At 34.3% G+C, this 10,685-nt stretch overlaps 1 protein-coding gene across 1 annotated transcript; it reads left to right on the top strand.

Moving 5' to 3' along the window:
• The first annotated feature begins 255 nt into the window (after nt 1-255).
• Nucleotides 256-7,492, top strand: LOC122591034 (auxilin-related protein 1-like). The gene is made up of 8 exons (XM_043763224.1): nt 256-1,168; nt 2,658-4,221; nt 4,308-4,449; nt 4,906-5,006; nt 5,126-5,191; nt 5,353-5,442; nt 5,638-5,814; nt 6,991-7,492. The coding sequence occupies exons 1-8, from the start codon at nt 555-557 to the stop codon at nt 7,027-7,029; spliced, it is 2,793 nt and encodes a 930-aa protein (XP_043619159.1). The 5' UTR covers nt 256-554; the 3' UTR covers nt 7,030-7,492.
• The last annotated feature ends 3,193 nt before the right edge of the window (nt 7,493-10,685 follow it).

A 10,685-nucleotide genomic window follows, 5' to 3' on the forward strand; every position in this document is an offset into this window, starting at 1 on the left:
GGGGCTTTGTGTATGTTTATAAAATAAAAAGGTTAATTTGTAAAATAAAGGTAAAAATCTACATTTTACTACAATATAGACAAAGCTTTTTGATCATTTTTTTTTTCACTTTTTTTTTCTTTCTTTTCTCTTCACTTAATATGAAAAAATTCAAGGAAACAATATGTCTTAAATCTTTTTAAAGTCATTTTCATTTTATCCTAAATAAAGTTGACATAGCACTAGTCAATGAATTATTTTGTCAAAATAATTATAAACACGCTTTTCATTTCTAACACTTTGATTAAAACCCGCCCCGTCCGGTAACGGCGAGTATCATCAAAACCCAAACAGAGACAAAAAAAAGAAAAAAAAAAAAAGAAAGAAAAACTCCCTGGAAATCCATCTCCGTCAACCCCTCAAACCTAAAACCACCACCACCACTCTCTCTCTCTCTCTCTCTCTATATATATATATATATATATATAGATATACACACACAGAGACAACTTCAATCAGTTTTATATATATTTATAAAATAAAGTTGAAGATCCACATCAGATCTGGTCAATCAAATGGACGATTTCGGAATCTTAGCTCGCGATTTCGGATTCAAACCACAAGGCAAATCCGCTCCAATGAAATCCGACGGAATCGGGTCAGATTTCCGGACCCGATCTCAATCCACATCCTCTTCATCATCTCTCTTCACTAATCCCGATCATTTATTCAATGATGTTTTTGGGGGCCCACCTAAATTCAACAACAATAGTAATACCACCAAATCATCAGATATCGATTACGATTCGATTTTCAGAAGTAGTAGTAGTAGTAAAAATAATGAAGTCAAGAGTAAATCTGTTGGTTCGAATTTGCCGGTTTACGATAAACCGGTTTACGATGATGAAAATGATGTTGATGATAGTATTGGTGGTGATATATTTGGTGGATTGCCAGGTGTGAAGAGTAAATCGATGCGAAATAGTAGTTCGGTTCGATACGAAAATAATGACGATGATGATGATGATAATGTGTTTGCGTGGTCGAAAAAGAGCGAAAAAAAGGATGATTTTGATGATTTGTTAGGGAATTTGGGACATAAGGAGAAGGAGGTTGCTAAAAGTAGTAAGGGTGGTTTTGATGATTTGCTTCCGGGTTTTGGAAGTGGTACTTTTGTGTCTAGTAACAGGTATTTGTGGTTTTTTCCGACGTCCCGTTTGTTTGTTTTTCGATAAAGTTTGGTGCTTCTTGATTGATTGGCTTGTTTTTAGCTTATAACAAGGGATTTAGTTTTGAACTTGTAAAGCATTAAGTAGCATTGTTGTTAATGTACTTAGCATAAGATTGATTTTTCATTATTAAGAGAATGTGCATTAACTATAGAATAGCAGTGACATTTGTTGTTAGTTAAGCGGTTGTATTTTGGACCACCCTGTTATCGATGAATGCTGACATTGCTAAAAAGATTGTATTAGATTATTAGATATATATAAATATATAATGATTGAGACGAAATTCTAGGGAGATCTAAGTTAGAATAAAGTTACGGGAAAATGTAAGCTATCCAAGGATATTCGTTGTATATTTGGTGTCTGGGAGCATTTTGGTACTGTAGTTTTTAACTTCATATGTTACACTTTACCTCTGGGCTACTTTCTTTCTAAAAGTTTCTGTGATAAGTTGCGCTTATAAATTCATAATGCGCATGTTATTGTCATGTTGCTAATGTTCGGGTAACCTTTTCGAAAATGGCAGTTATCCGTTAATATATTAAGATGGTGAAGATAAATTGTTCAAAAGTTAACGCAGGAGAGAATGTTTTAAAATGAAATATCTCTAGAGTTTAAAGTTGTGTTTTATGAAATTCATCCAACAAATTCCATGATGAGAAAGGGTAACAGATGTAGTTAGAAGACGTTGCTAGTTACTATATAAAGCCAACCTATATGTGGTTCAAACATTTTTATAAAATTTGTTAAAGTGAACACTTAAAGATGTACATAACATATAGCCTTGTTGCAAAGAAGAAATGTGATTCGCTTTTAAGCTAGTTCATATTCTCAACATGTATCCAGTCATAGGATATGTTAAGGCATGCTTAGAGCAACTCATCTCCTTGAGCCAATTCCCTTTAGATACTCGTTAGTGTGAGATTTAAGAATTGACCATGTATGCCTTTTGCTGCTTCTCTGATTTCATTTTTGGATCTGCCTGGCCAAGTGGCTGGCCTCCTAGAGGAGGTATATGCTCAAACACTCGGAGACCATTACCTTAAGAAATTCTTAATGAATGGGTGGATTGGCATGAAATTTACTTAAGATTGTGAGTATGTAGATTAGGAAGATTTGCAGACTTCTCATTACCTTTCCTTGTAAGAATATTATTCATTTTGAGCATGTTAGGTTTGTCTTATAGTCTTGTTTCGTGCACTTGTTGATGTGTCTTACACCTGCTACACTTTTAAAATTGGGTTGTAACTATCACGAGTTTGAACTGTACGTATAATATCAAGGATACGATTTTGGGAATTCCCCCCACTTGTATTAGTTTCTGTATAGGGTTAATTTTTTCACAATTTCTTCTGCTTGCCATGAGTACGTATTTTAAAATAATGGTCGGCTTTACACTGTTGAGATTCAGATACATTACTTAACCTCAATAGCTTTCATTTGTCACAGATCTAATTCAGAGTCGGTGCCAAAATCAAGTAGCAACAAGAAAACTTCTAATGCAATGGATGATCCATTTGTAGTTCTAGAGTCAACATCAACCCCTGTCGCTTCATCTTCGGGTGTTTTCATTGACCCTCTGGAAACAATTCCCAAGGTTACTAAATCTCGTAGCACAAAAACTGGAGGGTCAGTAAGTACGGGTATGTTTGATGATATAGATCCCCTTCAAGGATTTGGTAAGCCATCACCTGCATTCTCAAATGAGATTAATAATAAAAAGAAAGAGCGGAGCCCTTCTAAAGATGGATCACGCATTAGCAGTTTAAGAAGTTCTACTCGTAGAGAGCCGACTGAGAAATCATCTTATAGATATCCAGAGACCCAGTTACCGAAGGTGCCGGTAGAAGAATTTCAAGAATCCCAGCCACCTGTGTTTGACATGCCATCTATTCCAAAAAGTTCTCATAAATCTGTTGATCGAGCTACTTCTCCACCTTCATATCCCGAGTCAAGTTCTCAAGTAGACGTGTCTCCCCCATCAGAAGAGCATGTTCAGTCAGCTGAAGATATATGGCTTACTGTGTCAGAGATACCTCTGTTCACACAACCTACCAAAGCTCCACCACCATCAAGACCTCCTCCTCCAATACCAAGACATGCTTCCATGCCTGGAGGAGGTTATTTTGCCTCAAACCCGAGAACCTTCAGGAATGATTACTCTGCTTCACCAAAGTCTGCTAAATATCCTCAAAGTTCTAACCCATTCGATCATGCAGCCAAGAGTCCTTTAGACGACTTTGAGAATTTTGCCAAGTATAGGACGCCAGATAATCATGAGAACAATGATGGTGCCAGATATGGTGAAGAGGTTGATTCAAACTCGGCGGCTGCTGCAATGAAGGATGCTATGGACAGGGCCGAGGCTAAATTTAGGCATGCGAAAGAAGTAAGAGAAAGAGAAAATGCCAAAGCTTCTAGAAATAAAGAATCTGTGAGAGTACAGAGAGATGAAATGTCAGAGGAAGAACATGATCGCCAACAGAGAGAGAAGGAAGAACAAGAGAGAGAAAAAAGTAGACTTGAAAGGGAAAAAGCTAGACAAGCTGTAGAGAGGGCTACACGGGAAGCTCGGGAAAGAGCAGCAGCTGAGGCTCGTGAAAAAGCATCAGCTGAAGCTCGGTTAAAGGTTGAGAGGGCTGCGGTGCAGAGAGCACAAGCTGAAGCCCGTGAGAGGGCAGCTATTGATGCAAAGGAAAGAGCAGAACGGGCTGCTGCAGAAGCCAGAGAACGGGCTTCATCGGAAGCTAGTGAAAGGGCTGCGACGGAAGCTAGAGAGAAAGCAGCACGGGAAAAAGCCGCTGTTGCACGAGCTGAGGCAGATGCAAGGCGTAGAGCTGAACGTGTAGCTGTTGAAAGGGTTAATGCTGAAGCTAGAGAGAGAGCTGCTGCAGATGCTCGAGATAGGGCTGCTGCTGCCGCCAGGATGAACCAACAAAAGAATGATAATGACCTCGAATCATTTTTCAGTTCCCGAGCAAGCAGTGCGCCTAGACCAAGGGCAACTACTTCTGTGAGTAGCAAAATGGTGTATCATATACCATGAGTATTCTGTAATCTGTAATTTCCTAATGTTAAACCCTTTTATGTGTTATGCAGGACCCTGCATCTGATCCACTATCACAAAACAGACGAGGACCGGATGGGTCTCAGAGGACTTCAACTACCGGAGTACCCTCTAATATAAGGAAAGCATCTTCTACCACCAATATTGTTGATGACCTTAGCTCAATATTTGAAGGTAAAAATTTTAGGTATCAGTTTTGATATAATCTTAGTTGCACTTGGAGCTGGCTATTTCAACCCATTTACTCGAGTGGGTCAAGCTGTTCAATGTTTAATCTCTAACGGTTAAAATACAAATTAAGCTAAAAAGAACCGCTTCTGGCAAGTAGAAAACCGTCCCAAGTGTCTTATTAATGCATAGACCTCATAAGTATATATTTTAATAGTTAAAGAATATTATTGAAATAGTATAACGCATACTCATATCTGATATATTTATTTATTTAAAGAATATTTGTTTTTGGATACAGTGTATATCTGGTTAACCCAACCTGCTCGGTACCAAAAAGTTACCCTTTTTTGATTTTGACCTATTTTGTCTATCCTAAACTGATCCACCAATTGACCATATCTCTGCCTTTACTTACTCTTTTGGATTTACTGTTCACTAATTAATCTTTTCCTTTTAAAGCTGCCCCTTCATCTGCCAGAGAGTTCCAAGATGTTGAAGGTGAAACGGAAGAAAGACGAAGAGCTAGGCTTGAAAGACAACAGCGCACTCAAGAACGTGCGGTATGTATTATAGAGTGCTTGTTATATAAATTTATTTCCATGTATGTTTATGTAAGATATATGTTAAGTGTATGGGATACATGTCTTTAAGCGCTGATAATTGAGACTTTCATGCATAGGCTAAAGCACTGGCAGAAAAGAATAATCGTGATCTCCAATCTCAGAGGGAACAGGAAGAAAGAAGTGTGAGTATTATTCAGTCATCTTATATCTGTGTGCAGTGTAGTTACTTAAGCAATATCTGCCTTGTGAAAATTGTATATGCATTGCTTGAATTTGTAGGATTTACATTACGTTTCTTGTAACCTTTTCTCATTTTTCTTATATCTATATGTATTCATCTCAGAGGATTGGTGAAACTCTAGATATTGAGATCAAGCGATGGGCTGCTGGGAAAGAAGGGAATTTGCGTGCACTGCTATCAACATTACAATATGTATGTCTTGTTATCTCTTTTTTTAATGTCCCATACTCCTATATTGTTTATGAGTCGATATTTCAAAGAGTTCGTAAACGGTTCTTGGTATCTGGTGCTCTTAAACAAGCTTCACAGTCTATATGCTTGTAAAACAGCTGCTTGTTGTGGCTCCTATTTTCATTTACACTCATTCTTCTATTGAATAATTATTAGGTTTTATGGCCTGGATGCGGTTGGCAGCCTGTTTCGTTGACTGATTTGATAACTGGTGCGATGGTCAAGAAAGCTTACAGAAAGGCAACTTTGTGCATCCATCCTGACAAGGTTCAACAAAAAGGAGCTAATCTTCAACAGAAATATGTTGCTGAAAAAGTCTTTGACCTACTTAAGGTACGTTGGTGTATTCCTTTTCCATATCTCAAGATCGTTCAAGCAATTGATCATTTGACATCTTTGTATCGGTAATTGTTATCTGATGCTAAAATTCAAATCTACTATATGTCCTGTAAGTTGATCTGAAAAAGATTAGTCTTTTCACTTAACTTTTACTATCATTATTGTCATCTATATGTAGTCCAGGAGTTGTAATTTTTTCATTGAATGCCTCTAATGCCTTTCAAAGTTCATGCAGATCTTATTGTTTCTAAATGTTATAGAAAGATAAATTCCGTAATTTAAAATATAAAGTTCTGTTCTATGCACCGTTTGTTTGATTGAGCTAGTAGTAGTCGAGTCAATATATATTCATTTAAAAGTAGCTCATGATTTAAACCCTTTGGTTTTTCAAACATGTAGATACAGTATGCTTTTTAAACCCATTTGCTTATGAACGGGTCAGTTCTTGTTATATTTATTCAACAAGTAAAATAAACAAACTTACGGTTTGAGGATCACCTAGTGTATTTGTAACACATGAAACTATCAAACTCTGCTAAATCCTTTAATTCAAAGTATTATCATTTTATTTTAAATCATTTTAACACTTATTTATGATAGGGTTAATATAAGTCTCAACTTTTTTGATGTTTTATTGAAAAATCTTTTCTCATATTTTAATCCTTACCTATTGTTTTAACCCTAACTAATGGTTCGATTCTTTACTTGAAAACATTTTAACCACCCTTAAACTTCATTTGTTACAATGGTCTTACCCTTTCAATTTATCTTGTTATATTCTTTAACTCTCAAATGTTTGGAATTTCATCCCTTAGAAGGTCCAAAAAGTATTAAACATAATTTCTGGGAAAAAGTGTTCTTTGTTACTTCATACAGAATACTTAAACCATTTGACATTGTTACCTCACCCACCAACGCCAGACGGACACATTTTCCCGTTTCCACTGTTAGGAGGAGATTGTGCTTGCCTAGTTTGTACATGAATTTGTGATATATTCCTTTTTTTACATATATATAATGTAATTATAATTTAACTAACCTAGTTCCCCATTGTCATTACGATTGAAACAGTTTCTTTTAACTTTTTACAAATTTTTCTATAAACATGATTGGTTTTTATAGATGATTTAGTGTATTACGCTTGTGTTTAATTTTGAGTTTTACTAATAGGAAGCATGGAACAAGTTCAATTCAGAGGAGCTCTTTTAAGTCATACGTTGATTTATGCTTTTGAAGCCACACGTGTGCGAAGATAATTTTTTTGTGGAGAAAGATATGCACAGGATGTCCACTATATATACCTCTACCTTAACTCCCCTTTCATTCCGTCAAACAAAACATCATATGAGCTTCAAGGGTACAGAATATCTGTTGCTGTATATTAGTATCAAGCTACCAAGGGATGAATACGTGTGGAAGGTGGAAAATTATTTGTTGTAGAGTATGATTGTTGCATACCATTCATTCAACGTGAGTGATGGTTACAGACTGCAAATTCTTTTTGCCCCTTTTTTGTGTGTAATGTAAATCCCTTTTTCGGAGTTTGGCCAATTCTAAATTGCTTTGAATTTGGCTGTTTCGGCTCTTCAAAAAGTTCTATTTTTGTCTATTTTGACATTCTTTTACCGATTTTCTTGTGTTCTTTGAAATGGAAAACTACGGGGCTTTTCTACTTTTGCTGAAAATTTAATCAAGATAAACCCCAGTACTCTTAGGTTTTAATCTGTATTTTATCTGTGTAATTATTATCTTTAAACATTATTTTTCACGTTATATCTCGTCCAATTGATGACATTTCCTTCTTATATTGGAATTTTCATTATTATGGCTCACATTTGACATCATTTCTATTCTTATACTGAATGCGTTTTATCTTCTATCAGTAAATACTAGAATTTTATACTTTGTAAATACACAATTACACGTACACGTGCTAGCATATAACATTGTATATATGTAGAAGCATATTTCATGTATGGTTAAATAAGTTTTATTGCATGTTAAAAAGACTACATGTTAAAACATTATAGTACGAATAAAATAAATCTAATACCGGTGCAATAGTTTTGGAATTTGGATGTGACTTGATATTCTCGAGCACTATGATAGATATATGATAAAGATACGAGTATACAAATTAAAACTAATATGTTTTTATATGTTGGGTTGTTGGGTGGTGTAGTAAACAAGACGGATGATGATTCAAAGTCGTATAAATGTATAATGCAATGCGTATAATCAGATTGAACAAGTAATTTTGAGCAACCAATCAGAAATGTTTGATATCGATGATGTAATTCTTTAGTAAGAATGAATCTATAAAAAAAATTACGGGGTTTGAATGAAAAATTACAATAAGTCTCTACTCTAAAGAATCATTTTACAAGCTAAGTTTTGCAAATGAGCGATAGAACTTTGTGTGAAAATTGTTTCTCAAAAATGTTACACATGCTACTAAGGAATGAGACTTTTATAGGCGAAGACCCTGCTTCCATTGGTGTCCAATACATCCACATATTGATCTTCTATTGTCCATCAGAGAGAATATTTGATCGTGATATCCTGATACAAGTGGTCCCCCATTGTACTGGTACGCATCTTCTTTCAGCTAATAAGAGAATGGACATGCATTTGTAAAACAAAAGTACCAACCTAGAATACTATCATCATGCATAGTCACATTGTTATATCCTTATCTTCAATCTAGGTTGATCCTTCACTTGGTTACGACAAACACAGACTAAGGCACTTGTCAAACCCTAATCTGTCTTAAATGTTTCAAGCTGACTAGTAATCCCAAACTGACTTCCACACCCACTTTGATTTTCTATCTTCAAACCTCCTCTTTGACTTGGATTGAATGTTGTCAGCATTGTTGATGCAACTTAAAGAACACTCGATTACATTTGATATTACATTAATTACATGAAGTGTGATCTGAGTCAGATTCAAATACTCAAACTGACTCAGCTTAGACTCACTTAGATAATATAACAAAAACACAAAATATCTACAGGTGTATCAAATTTGTCATCATCAAATTTAATCTTATTCGTTAAGACTCAACATTCTTTCGTGCTACATAACCTTAAAGTAACTTTAAGGTTAACTTATTTGAACTTCTTTTAATTACCACTATACATGTAATGTAATATCTTTTGAAGTTTTTTAAGCTTAATGACTAATGATGTTTAAACTTAATGAATGATTGTGTTTCATAATTTAGGCTACTTTAATGCCAAAAAAGAAAAAAGAAAAAGGATAATTGGGCTACTTAATGCATCTTATGTAATGTCTTGTTATTGCATGTTAATGAATGATTATGATATTGTATGTAAGAGCTGCCATTATAAACACGTAAATACAACAATATGCCATCAAAACAACAAGCGCCAAAAGTAGTGTTTCATTCCATAATACCAAAATAATAACAAAAAAACATAACATTTTATAACAAAATACCTAGTTATGGAACAACTTTAACTGGTTAATATTAACATACAACTAAAAACTATTAATAACTAGCAAATACATACTCTCTCCATCTCACTATAAGTGTCATTTTTTTTTTTTAATTTTCAAAGTCAAACATTTATAACTTTTACTTTAAATAATTTAATTTGTGTTAGATAATACTTGATGAAAGTTATATGAATTGATTACGTTTTAGGCGTGTTTTTTTTTAATGGTATAAGTTTTATCAAAACTTATATAACACAAATTTTTTTATTTCAGGTCAAATTTTATAAAAATAAAGACTTTGAGTATTCAAAGTAAGACATTTGTAATAGAACAGATGGAATATTCAACCTTCTAAATTCAGCCTCACTTGATTGAAGTTTGACATCAACAATATCCTTAGACTGCAATAAACCGGTTACGATATCTACCAAAACGAGGGCACATTGCCGGATCAACCCAACCTATAAACCTACAATCGAATCCTGATAGCAAAAAAGAAATACGAATTGAATAACAAAAATTATACAAATTTTATTCAAAATTGATTTTAAGTTGAGGAAAAACGATTACCTTTTATGGACAATAGAAACGACGTCCATGATTTGGATCGGTCTATGAGGTTTGAACAATTGTTTTGCTTCCACACCAACAAATCACCATTTTTATGTTTTTGTGATTTGATCTAATTTGGAGAAGAACCGGAAGAACGAGAAAAAAGGGAATAAAGAAAATAGTTTAAAATACCCTTACATTTTTTTATATGAGAAAAGTGAGTGTGAGGTTTTCACACACCTAAGTTGGATGAAAACCTCTCATATATTAATATTTTAATAAATGATGGACCCCCTGATTTTTATGGAAAAAAAAAATTAAGATGTGAAAAATTTTTCACCTAAATTCAGTGTGAAACAACTCCACCTTTACTTTTCCTTTTTATATACTCAAAAGCTGAGATACATAATGGTAAAGCACAAAAATATCTCTCATGTGCCGTGCACGTGAAGGGACTTAACCAAAAATAATGATTGTTTGGTCCAAGTATGACCCTAATCGACAAATTGGGTATGATTAGAGCAATTGTTAAACTCTAAGTTGGTTTATTAGATAAGTCCAGGGTAGTGATGTGAAATATGTTAGATGTCGGTTGATAGTATGTATAAAAACTCGATTAGGAGGGAAAATAACTCAGATTTTTGAGTTGATAAACAATTTCTCCCTACTCTCTGCAAATTCTTACATAAACCCTAATATCTGAAAACCCTAATACAATAGCCCTACTGATTTCATCAAAGTTTCCATCTTTTTACTGATTTCATCAAAGTTTCCATATATTCGATCAAAACCCTAATAGTATTCTTTTGATCTTGATCATCATCTTTATTTCATTAATTAATAAAATAATA

Source organism: Erigeron canadensis, chromosome 3, assembly GCF_010389155.1.
Source record: "Erigeron canadensis isolate Cc75 chromosome 3, C_canadensis_v1, whole genome shotgun sequence".
Taxonomy (NCBI): Eukaryota; Viridiplantae; Streptophyta; class Magnoliopsida; order Asterales; family Asteraceae; genus Erigeron; species Erigeron canadensis.

What these genes read in the sequence shown, in the direction of transcription:
- LOC122591034 (XM_043763224.1), top strand. Translation starts at nt 555, where the DNA reads ATGGACGATTTCGGAATCTTAGCTCGCGATTTCGGATTCAAACCACAA. An exon ending in AGCGCACTCAAGAACGTGCG is followed by an intron (nt 5,007 to 5,125) that starts GTATGTATTATA and finishes TTTCATGCATAG; the next exon opens with GCTAAAGCACTGGCAGAAAA. An exon ending in AAGTCTTTGACCTACTTAAG is followed by an intron (nt 5,815 to 6,990) that starts GTACGTTGGTGT and finishes TTTTACTAATAG; the next exon opens with GAAGCATGGAACAAGTTCAA.